The sequence below is a fragment of the Mastigoproctus giganteus genome, chromosome 11 (assembly GCF_048544385.1).
Source record: "Mastigoproctus giganteus isolate SK-2022 chromosome 11, ASM4854438v1, whole genome shotgun sequence".
In the NCBI taxonomy this organism is placed as follows: Eukaryota; Metazoa; Arthropoda; class Arachnida; order Uropygi; family Thelyphonidae; genus Mastigoproctus; species Mastigoproctus giganteus.
In genome coordinates, this window is record NC_143585.1 from 98,556,904 (window position 1) to 98,569,658 (window position 12,755).

The following is a 12,755-nucleotide window of genomic DNA, read 5'->3' on the forward strand; positions in this document are numbered from 1 at the left end:
TATTGGCTGTATGATTAGGATTGTCCGGTATTCTTGTAGGTAAATGAACAATCTGTGCTAGGTCATTAGTAATTGCAAAAGCCTCAGCATCTCGACCTGCTGGGTCGGTGTGACTAGAAAACGGAAGCCAGCTGGAGTTGTGAACGTTAAAATCACCAAGGAAAATTACCTCACTGTTAGGAAAGTTGGACTGGAGAAAGTCAAGTTGCAAAGAGAGGAAGTCAAAGAGCTCCAAGTGATTAGTGGAGTTGGGAGAACGGTAGAGACAACAGATGAATTTGACACAATGAGGTAGAGAGATTTTAAGCCAGAGAAGATCAAAGAGAGGAGATTCCAAATTGCCAAGTCTTTGACAGGGAATATCAGAACGGACATATGCACAAGTACCACCTTTGAGGCGAAAGGAATCATACAGCAAATAATTTGGACATCTGAGATGAGCAGTAGTTGAACAACTGATAACTGAGATTCAGTCAGAAAAAGTACATGGGGTTTGGAAGACTGCAAGTGGAAATAGACATCGTTGAGATTAGAATTGAGACCACGTATATTTGTGAAATGAATTAGGAAGTCCTTGGGAGGTTTAGATCTTTTCGCAGATAAGCTTGCTCTATTATTTTGACAATTCATGGTGTATTCAATAGTAAGAAAAAGTGGGTGGGACATGCTGTATGAAGTAATGAAATTTTTGGATATGGCGTACATGTGGTAAGAATATACGCAGATCCTTGACATAACGTGGCCTCGACAATGCTCCCCGCATACACACTACTCGGACTCCCTCCAGTCACTATCTGGCAGAGTAGAGGTAGCAAGATTATACACTAGCTGATCCGGAAGCTTCCTAGAGAGTTACCAATAGGTTCAGTCCGGTGTACTAACTAGCGGCCGGCCTGCGAACACCGTTTTAGAGCTGTACCCTCGAAATGTAAGGAATATTGGATCTCGCCACGACATTCATCATAACCTCAAAAATCATCAATCATACTGCATGAAGGAAGAGATAGGAAAGGGTTGGCCGGAACGTAGCTCTAGAGACTAAACATGGGTTCCACCACTTCAAGCCTCCAATAAGCAAAGTGGTGGTATTTCACCGGTTGATGAGAGTCATCTACCACCTAGTACTGCCTGGTAACATAGAGGGGCGGCGTTCCCCCATGTGGTGTGGGCGCCACACCTCGACCCCTGCTTACGTTGGTTCACACCTGGGTGGTCACCCACCATGTACTTATGCATGAAGGTTATACCCAGGATTACTAACAGTCCCACCATCGTGAAGGTGCAAGCAGAGGATTTGGCTGTCATAGACCGTCCGGACTTCGCCGAAATTGGGTCCACTTTGACTTGAGTGTCACCCGAATATCAGTTCCATCAGCGTTTTAGCTCCCAGGTAGCAAGAACAGCTTGTCTGGCATATCTGAGAGAATGTCTGTGACAACCTCAAGGACCAGAGGTAAGGGTAAGTTCCTCAAGGAACTTACCCTTAATACCATTCTGCTCCAATTTGTACAATAGTCTTCCATGCGCAACAGTGTCAAAAGCTTTCCTAAAATCCAAATACATGATATCAAAATTATTTTTTGCATCCAGTTCCTTTGTAAGGTCAGGGAATGACCACAGCATATCCCGGAGCAATATGGCCTTAGTTGCTATTGCTCCTAAAAACCAAAATAACTAACTAACTAACCAGTTCCTTTGTAACCACATCATAATATCCTATCAAATTTGTCAGACAAGACTTTCCCTTAACAAACCCATGCTGTGTCTGAATTATTGCTGTAGTCTTGTCTAGATGATTCTGCAATGCATCTTTAACCAGTGACTCCATTATTTTACCCGGAACAGAAGTTAAAGTAACTGGTCTGTAATTACTCATGTCACCCTTCGATCCCCCTTTGTGAATTGAGGATACATTTGCACATCTCCAGTCCGTGGGGACCTCCCCTGAATCCAAGGATGCTCTCATAGTTACGGCTAAGGGTTTGCTTAGTTGCTTTGCCACCTCCTTTAATATAACTGGATAGATCCCATCCACCCCAGGTGCCTTTCTTATGTTTAACTTAACAATTTCTCCTCCATTTTGCTCTCAGTTATTACAAAATCATTAAGCACCCTGCTACAATTGGATAACCTTCTGGCATTTTCAAACCTTAATAACTCCTATGTGTGAAAGTAGATGCAACATACTCATTCAGTTTGTTTGCTATCTGAGAAGGATCATCAACAGTCGAACCATCAATATCAAGTGGACCAATCAGATTCATCCCCTTCCTTTTAGAGTTTATATAAGTAAAGAAATCCTTGCTGTTTTTCTTAGCATCTTTTGCCAAAGATTTCTCGTAATCTGCCTTCACCTGCCTAACCTCCTTTGTGACCTAATTACAGACTAGCTTATATCTGCCATAGGCTTCTGAGTCGCTTGATAATTTATATGCATCCCATGCATTTTTCTTCTCTGTCACGAGTCTCATTAGTTCATTTGATAACCATTTAGGCCTAAACCTTGAACAATATTTCTTAATAGGTATGAAACTTTTAGTAGCATCCACGATTAATTCCTTGAATGCTTCCCAATTAGAATTTACTGTTGGTAACATCGTCAGTTGATCCCACTGTACAGAATTTAAAAACTGTCTGAGACCACTTTTCTTTGTTTGCAGTTCTGCACAGAGTTGAGTGAGTAACTACATGCAGACCAGGTTTCTGGATCAGACTGCCAAAGCTATTTTTAAAAAACGTTTAAAAATTCATTTTATGTGTTAACAGCACTGTGGTTTGATTTTTAAATATGATTTTCACATATGTAAATTTTATCCTGTACTGGTGCTATTTGTGCTGACTGATGAAATATAATAATAATAACTCAAATATATTTTAATGCAGAATAAAATATGTTATGAGTTATTATAACATATTTTACATGAGTTATTATAATATATTTAAACCTTCACACTCCTAATAATTCTGCTTGTCAATCATTCTTCACAGTTAGGGTGATACAGGTCTTCTACTTCAGAGCATTCTCCAGGTTGAAGAATTCATCAAATAACCAGGATGAATCATTAATATGATGAATTCACCACATTAATAATTCAATATAACTCAAATCAAAATTCTGCTTATCAGCCATGCTTAGGAGATGGTGCCATCCTTCCATTTCAATCTATCCATTAGGTTGGCACCATAATTGTTTTCAAATTGAAAACAACACACACATATATATATATATATAGAGAGAGAGAGAGAGAGAGAGAGTGAGAGAGAGATTAAGATTAATTACCATCCCAGCAGATTAGCAAAGCTTGTAAACGCAACGGGACTGAAGCAGGGTGTTTGTTGGAAATAATATTCCTGTAAAATTGCTACACAGGCTGCCATGTAGGGAAGGGGGGAGGGGGAAAGGAAGTACAAAGCACATATGGTCCCTACAAGCAGGACTCATCACTAAATATGAAAGGCTATGAAAGTTGGAATATGATAAGAAAGCTGAATATTGGATATGAGAGGCTTGTGGGTGTGGCAGCCACCCTGTGGAACTTCTATGATGCAATGCACATGTTACATGTGACAATCCTTGTAACTCCAAAAGAGCTAGGTATTGTATGAAAATTCTGGGTGCAGATTTTCTGAATAACAGGATCAGTTATTTGGAAATCTCTCTGGAGACATTGTTAAACTCTGAAATTCATTAAATCCTATACATGTTGATTGTAAATGGTACCTTCTGCAGCAACATTCATATCTCTGCACTAAGATATTGCCCTCTACAATATTTGTAATTGGTTACATAAAATGTAAGGTTAACATTCCAGTGCTTTTGGTATTGTAGTGAACATGATTTATTAGTTCCATCTTTTATAACAAATTTAGAACACAGCATTAGTTACTAAAGCAAAGCAGAAAAATTAAAATATTTGGAATTAAATGACAGTTACAAAATCACATTTGTGAAAAGCACGAAACTTTTATGACAAGTTTAAAAATGGCATCTATGTTGAAGACAGAGTTACAAAGATGATTGTTAAAATGGTACTTATGTGTCATCCTGAGGAATGATTTGTAGTATATGTATTTTACTCTTTAATGCTAATGCTCCATGGATGGAGTCCTAGGCCCTTTGAATAATTTCTTCAGGTACAATTCATTGCAAAGTAATCAAACAGAGTGAAATATGTCCTCCCCTTGGGAAACTGAGTTACACGGCAATTCATTACTGTAATTCTACCTATCAATACCCTCATTAAAATTAATTGACTGAATATACAGTTGTGAATAAGTCAGATGAAAGCTTACTTTTCTTCCTGGGCAATCACTGTTTCTGCAAGAGCTGAATCACGATGTTGAGCATGGCAGTGAAATGCAGATATATCTTCAAGTACTTGATGGACTCGTAGTAGTTTTTCTATGTTAATGATTCCCCCAACTCCTATCCTTGTGAAGAAATGATCTTCTCCATGGAAATCGGATATGAACTGATAAAGGAAACAAAGAGTTCAAAATTTATTATGAAAATCTATTATTATCCACTATGTAAATGAATTATGAAAAGTACGTCTTTTTCCTCTCATGTTTTTGTGAGTGGCAGAATTTAAATTTCTCAGTAAATAGAAAAGACATTTCTGTGGCCTGTATTTGGATTTAATGATTCCTTATCAGATAACAAGTTATTTCTAGTGACAATTCTAGCGGAAAAAACAGTTCCAGTGAAGTCAGGAAAAAATTATAAAATAGCAAGTGCTATTTTGGCATTTTCTCAAGTAAATTCAGTGGTTTTCTTGAAAACCACTGAATTTACTTGATAGTTTCAATTCTATGGCCACAAAAAGACTAGAGAAATGATAAAGACCTACTTTTCATAATTTTAAAGAGGTCAAAGAAAGACTGACCTTCTTTCTTTGAGGATTAAGACAGTATAATTTCTAAGTAAATAAATGAACTTTTCCAAACAAGTTATTTGTTTTAAAAACAGTATGTAGAATACACATTAATGCTACATTAAGATTATAAAAGTGCATTCAAATTTTTAAAACAAATTTCTAGTATATGGCATATTTTAAGTTAACACGTTCACTGCCACTTAAATTTGGGAGACTGAAATCCATTCACTATTCCATAATTTTTGGAATGTTGAAAAAAATCAACGTTCCAACAACCCCAGCATTCTGAAACTTTGTAAAGAATGGTTGAAAGTTAAAATTTTGAAATTTCTTGCAAAAATCTAACACTTACTTTTGTGCTGAGCTATAAATCAGAACAAATCTTAAAATTTTGTCAAAGTTTATTCATGTACATACACTAATATTAATACAAGCAAAGAACAAATAAAACTGTGTGCCAAATCTATAAACAAAAGCCAAGTACTGCTACAAAGCATTCAGGCACTGTGCCAATACTGAGTAGTTGTTAATTAATTTCATGTGCCTTTATGTTTACAGCACTTGTTAATTGATTGCTTAAGAATGTCTACTCATATGCATTATGGCACAGCACTTGGGCACCATTTGAACTCAGATATGCATTGCAGCATATGGCTTATAGCATAATTTTATGCTTATATGTGTTAAAGTCAATGAACAGGTTAGTGTAAAATTTCATTAAGTATCCATTTCAAAAAAGTTGATGACCATGGCAATGACATCTCTGCATACAAGATCTTGTAAACTGCACCATCAGTTCATCAGCAGGGCATGCTGTCAATCAAACAGCATGTCATATTTTATGGTAGGTTTAGTTGTTGGGAAACATACAAAGAGGTCATTTATCGCACTATGACTCTGTATTAGAATTAATATTAGTATTTATTAAGAAGAAACCTTGCTTGACCAAACTGATGCAGTAACAAAACAAATGGATACAAAAAGTAATTTTGACATGATATATTTAGTTTTCAGTAAAATTTTTGATACTGTTCCATGTGAAAAATTGCTGTACAAAGGGAGCAGAGTGGCATTAAAGGCAAGTTACTGCTGTAGATAGTTGGGTGGCTGGAGACAGCCACCCAACTACGGTCACTGCTCTAATAATATTAGTAAAGATCCTTAGAGATCAGTGCTGGGTTCCTTACTGTTTTCATTATTTATTAACAATACTGATGAAATCATATCAACTTAAATGTCTAAGTTTGCTGATAATACAAGTTGACAGCTAGTTATGACAGGAATTGGGATATGTTACTGCAAACAGACATAGAGGAACTAGGCAGATGCTGAGAAGTGGTGATTGAGGTTTAACATTGAAAAATGCAAGGTGCTGCAATTGGGTACTAACAACACCAGTATGGCACCATCCAACTTACCAGTTGAATAGCGCCACACTCAAGGTAGTGTGTATGAAAAAAATCAATAATTGTATGTCCAAGATAAACAGATTGGGTCTATCAATGGTATAAAGAATGTTGCAGCAGGGACTAGGTGTTTATCCTTCTGTATAAGGCAATGGCCAGGCCACATCATGAGTACTGCAAACAGGACTCAAAGCCTGGAATGGATGCAAAGAAAAGGATTAAGATTAGGTCAGGGGCACAAAAGGGTACTATCAAAGAAATCCTTGAGTTCTGTAAATTGTGGTGTCAGGAAATTAAATGCACCTACAAGGAGATCTGATTAAAATGTTTAAGCTTTCAATTTAAATGAACTGAACTGAATGCTGACGACATACTTAATATTTCTAAGACAATGCTCATAATGGGAAAAAAATTTAAACTGAAAAAGGATTGTTAAAGGACAGATGTTCAGTCAGATAATTTATTGTTGGGATAAATTTCCGTCTGTACTGGGGAAGTAGGTAGTTTGAATATATTTAAGGAAGGATTACATAAATTATTAGAGGAGTTGTACAGGTGATGTGGTTATTATTATTATTATTTTTTTAATCTAGTTTCTTTGTATCATTTGCCACTACTAGCCACTGCTAATACTAATCAAACCTCTTTGCTATAATTATCAAAGAGGTTTCATATTTTGTACCTAGGGTGAGAAGTGACATTGATAAGCACAAGGTATAGCATATGGTTAGCAGTAATCCCTCTTTCTTTTAAAAGTTTACATTGTGATGTTCCATCACACTACACTGCACTGTACAGTAAACTGTAAAGAAAGTGGTAAGCATATACAAATTCCTTTATGTAGAAGGTCCCAAAATATACAGGCACAGGTGATGATGTGACATTGCTTTACTGATGCTATATGTGTACTCCAGGTACACATTAATTAGGTAGAGCAATAATTATGTAAAGGGTATTAATATTAATTATGTAAAAAAGTAAAAACTACATATACTTTTATTAATTATGTAATTCCAATACAAAACAAACAATGCCTGATTTCCTGTAACAAAGCATATACTGTGCGATGAGAACTGTACTAGACAAATCTGAACACAAACTTGTTAAAAAAAAAAAAGTGGTGGTTCAGGGTGCATCAGATTCTTTTCATCCCTAATTCTGCATAAATGTGTTACTTCTTAAACTACTCAGGTAAGTTTGTACATATAATTAGGACGATAAAGTAACAGCAACTAATTCTGAACTAGCTATTACTGTACAACAGCTATTTTGCTGAGGGGGTCTGTCTGACCAGGTGCCCCACTGCTGCAAGATTAAATGAAAGATTATCCTGCAGTGAATATAGTTTTCTGCCAATGTTCAGTATTTAAATTATTTAGCATTAAAAAAAATAAATAAAAAATAAATGTTGGTAGATGGGCAGGGGGGAGAGATCAAACAACTGCTGCCTATTTAGAGGTCTAGGTTCAATTTCTGTCCATAATTGGAAGAATTATTTGGGCCTTTTCAATTGAAACTGTAGTTACCAATCTTAGGTAAAAGGAGCAGATTCTTTCCCAACGAGTTATTCTGAATTTTTAAACAATCACAATAAGAAATTGGCTTGTGAATACACATGTTGTGCAGACAAAAGATTGTCATATTAGAATTAATCAACATTTTAGGGAAAGGGTGAAATAAAAGATGACTATGAAAGGAAGCAGATGCTTTCTTCCCACCCATAGCTGCAGTTCTAATGTAATCAAGTCATTATGATGGGGGGGGGGAGAGAGAGAGAGAGAGAGAGAGAGAGAGAGAGAACAACATAATACATAGTGTAAACTAGAGTACCATAGGAGCTGGAACACAATTGCCTGAGCAGCCAATGCAGTAAAGGTTTCCAAGAACAATAACTACAAAAAGTTAACAATATCAATTTGCACAATTGATGAATAGCCCCAGATTAATGTTTTCAAGAGCATTTATTTATTAATTTTACCATCTACTTTAATCCAACCTTTCTCCACTTTGACATGGGACAGTTTTATCTCAATGAGGTTCTCTATGAAAGATGAGTGGGAGGTCCAGGTTTGATTCCACATACAACTGAAGGAACTTCTAAAAGATTCTACTATTGGAACTAAGTTAGCCAATTGTAAGCAGGAGGAAGAGGGTATTTTTTCATAAGATATTCACAAGTTTTTTAAGCCCAAAAACATGCAAATCAGTCCAAGAAACATACTTCTCAGTCAAAATAAACAGTAAGCAACAATGATCTGGTAATTAGTAATGACCACTGTAAACTTGTTTGCAATCTTGTTCGAGCTTCAGTTTTCAGAATAAAACAAAATTTCAGCAAAGGGTCTTGAAGTCAAGGATGAAGCCAAGAAGTCAAACCACGTGTTAAAGGAGTAGAGGTCAATTTATAGGGCTATAGTTTTTAAACTTTTGTCATTTGAAGTACTCTTACATCTAAAAATTAAATAATTACAGCACACCAAAAGAGTGATTGCTACCAATCTGATTGAGGGAATAATTTGAAGAATGGAGCTGTTCTAATCTTTTGCTTAATGATACCTTTAAGATGCCTGTACTGTCTTAAAGTGTCAATACACCATGCTATAAGATTGCTAAAATAAGGTGTGTTGGTGTAATGGGGAAGGATATTTGGGAACTAATGTTTTCATCATCCTAGAGTGACTACTATATTAACATAAAATGGCTGTACAAACTATTAAAGATATCATTATAATACTTGTCTTTCCCATTCTGGGGTTTAACCATCTTCCCAAGCAAATCAGAATTTAACAATAAACAATGATATGCTGTGATATGTCAAGAATCCAAGAATTTGACACATACAAATGTTAGCTTAAACAATATATGGTGTTTACATAGAAATGTAAGCACCCTATTTCTAAATTAGAATTCTAAATATTTCTAATTGCTTAACATTCTGTTCATTAAACTCATTATCAAATACTCCTACCTTAGAATGTAACTCACACCCTTCTAGCCAATGGCTCGGGGGGGGGGTATCCTTAATAGAAAAATAAATTAATAATAATAATAATTACCAATTTGGCAGGATTAGTTCCTTTGGAGTTTCGACATACCTTAAAAGGTCACAATTACAATAAGACAGAGAACAATGCACTAAGCAATTCAGAACTGTTCAGGAAAATCAGAACTTAACAGCAAATTCTTCACTGTGCTTCATGTGGTCAAAGCTATCCAATTATGGATATCGATGAAAACAATTACAATATGTCACTTCCATTACATCCAAATTTCTAAAAATACCACCACCTGTGGGCAGATACCGAGAATAAGTAACATTAGTCTTTTCGGTGTTGAAGCGTCGCTTATTGGGGGTAGTGCAATATCAGGGCAACTCATTGTAGAAGGTATTCACAATATGAGATGTAAAAAATGATGGCATTTCATCTACTTCAGTGGTTTACTATGAACTAAAATGATGCTTGGCAATAACTTATTCAATTACCAAATGTTTATAATGTTTAATATTTTTTAATATTAAAAATAAAGAATTTCTATATTTAAAAAATGCCATTATAATAATACACTGCGTATTCTTTATTGTGAACTTTTTACCCGGGAAACTTCTTATGCGGGAAATAATACATTAAAATATATAGTGATAAAATTGGGACTTAAGAAACCAAACCTAGTATGGGGAAAACTTCTTATGCGGGAATTTCTTATCCAGGTTCTACTATATATATATATGTTTCCAAGTGAATTATGATGATCCCACAAGAGAAAGCAAAATTTGTACTATTGATAGCTAAATTAAAGTCATCGAAGACAGGTCATGAGTACTTAGACATGCTTCAGCTGTTTGTGGCACAATTAGAGGAATGCCAACCTATCCTCATATTCCAGCAGGATAAGGTTCCTTCTCATTGGTCTCATGATCTAAAGTCCTTCCTTCATACTTGAGAGTCCAACTCTGGCTGGGTAGAAATGGATCGATTTCTTGGCCACCAGGCTTACCTGTTTCAATTTTTTTCTGCGAGGTTATGTGAAAGGCAAAGTATACTCCATAAAGATACAGGACATTGTTCAAATGAAAGAGCACATCACATAGCAGTGGCCACTGTATCCCCTGATAAGTTAAACAATGTGTGGAGGGAAAGTGAATACTGTTGTGATGGTCTGTGCTACTAATCGCATGCATATTGAAGGTTTGTGATGGTTCAAAATCACAGACATCACATTAAGTACACTAATGTACTCAGATGTTATGTTTGCATACATTATAGGAAACACAAGCACACTGACTATGATCTGTTGAATATTTCTCTTTTAATTAAAAGTTATAAACATTCACAATTATTTCATTTCTATGTAGACACCCTATATAATGCATATGAGAGATTATTACAAATTTACCTTAAACATGTTATATTTAACTTTTAACCATTAACAATATTTGATCATTTAAAAAATGTTTTTTATTTGAATTTTGTGTTTTTTTTTTACAAATATTTCTGTTTGAGGATAAAATTAACAAAAGAAATATATATGTTATTTTTATAATAACATATACATATGTTATTATAACTGAAAATTTTTCATATGACTATAATGGCATAATTATAGAGAAGTTTCTGATCAAATACGTAAAAAAAAAAAAAAAAAAAAAAAAGAAGTTCTTTAAGGATGTTTATAGATAAATTTGGAAAAGTAATATGTACACAATATATTGTGCAAAAAAGGATAGGTGGAACAGCGCCAAGGTGTGTCTGCCAGAGACAAAAGTAGATGACATAGTAGAGCAGATATAATTTTTTAAGAGCATGAAAGGTGATATTGTTATATACGTTGGAAATTTGACACTAATGATATTAAAAGTAGGAGATCAGCAGAATTACTTAAAAAGTACAGTAGGGCCTCACTTTTCAGCATTCTGCTAATAAGTCAGTTTTCAGTTATGTTCAGCGCTTGTTCGACTTTTTTGTCATGATGCGCTCAGCAGTCGAGTCCAAGAAAAGCATCAGGTGCCATTTTATTGTCCATGATTCAGTCTATTTACAGCATATAATAGTGAAAACGTGGTGGGGGGGGGGGTCTGGAACCTAATCTGCCATATGAGTGAGGCCCTACAGTACAGGGAAATGATGGGAAAAAAGCACGAGTTAAGATTAAATTTGAAGGTGTCTGCAATTCTACCCGGACAAAGATAGAATGGAGTACATATTGAGGGGCCCTGTCAATCGATTCAGCCCTGGAAAGACTATGCAAGGTTCATGGAGTAGAATTTTTGTCAGTGATGTCTGTGATTATTAAGGAGAGAATGCGTTTACAGGGATGGGAAAAACTTAAACAGAAGGGGTGCAAGGATATTTCCTGACTCTATCAATGCAGTGTTAGTTGGATTGGAAAACTGTTAACTTTGGGAGGATACACAGACTAATATTTTAACTATTAGTTAGGCAGAGGTGAAAGCGAGTTTTACAATTCTTCTATTGGAACATGCAGCAGCCTGTAAAACATGGTTTCATGGATTTCAACCACTGCTGTGGTAATCAGAGAACAAGTAAATATATGGGCTGTGTAAGGGTAACTAAGAGTAAGAACAGGTGCATGTATATTTGCATGTGCACTAATGTAAGCAGCACTGGAAATAAATCAATGAAAGTTGAAGTACTGATTAAGTCATCAAATGCAGACATAGTGACATCAGTGACATGGTGTCACTCAGATATAAGGGATGAAAAATTTTAATACAGGATGCAAAATGTGTACAGAAAGGACAGGCGGGGGAGGGAGGAATTAAGACTGCATCCAGTCAACATGGATGGCCAGTGTATTGCTGAGGCAGTATGGGGTGACACAAGCATTTGGAAAACAACAATTGAGAGTAGGAGTGTGTTATAGAACTAATGACGAGTATACCAAACAGATATACAGAGAAACAGAGTGGGACAGTAAATCAAAATGTCTTATAACGGGGAATTGTAACTTTCTGGATGTTGACTGGAACTTGACAGTTATTATTATTATTAGTCATATGGTGCAAGGAAGCTTGAGGCTTATGCTGCACCAGCCAAAAAAAAAAAAAAAAATCCTGAGTTACCCTGAGAGAGAGAGAGAGAGAGAGAGAGAGAGAGAGAGAGAGAGAGAGAGAGAGAGAGAGAGAGAGAAGTAGAAAGGAATCACCAAGAAAGAGAAGAATGATGATATCAGGACCCTGGATTTGCCAAGCCCATACTCACCAGATGTGAGCCCCTGGGATTGGTCACTCCCACACTAGCAAAACTTTTGTAGATTTCTTAGATGACCGTTTTCTACTGCAGCATGTTAGAGAGACAACAAGAGGAAGGAATACAGCCACTCCCTGGCTTACGTAATACTCAACTTATGGAAATTCAACTTTATTTAAGTTTTTGCCGGCCGGTGCAAACTTAAAAAGATTGTGGAAACACATTTTGCATTCCGTAGGAATAAATGGAAGTATCATGAAAAT

The 12,755-nt window shown here is 35.8% G+C and overlaps 1 protein-coding gene across 1 annotated transcript in view; it reads right to left on the minus strand.

Annotated features, from left to right (window-relative positions):
- LOC150078287 (uncharacterized) overlaps positions 1-12,755 on the minus strand; it is a 910,840-nt gene that overhangs the window by 443,116 nt on the left and 454,969 nt on the right. Inside the window, 1 exon segment of the mRNA XM_090384522.1 lies at positions 4,294-4,472. Coding sequence (XP_090240648.1) covers positions 4,294-4,472 — 179 coding nt within the window.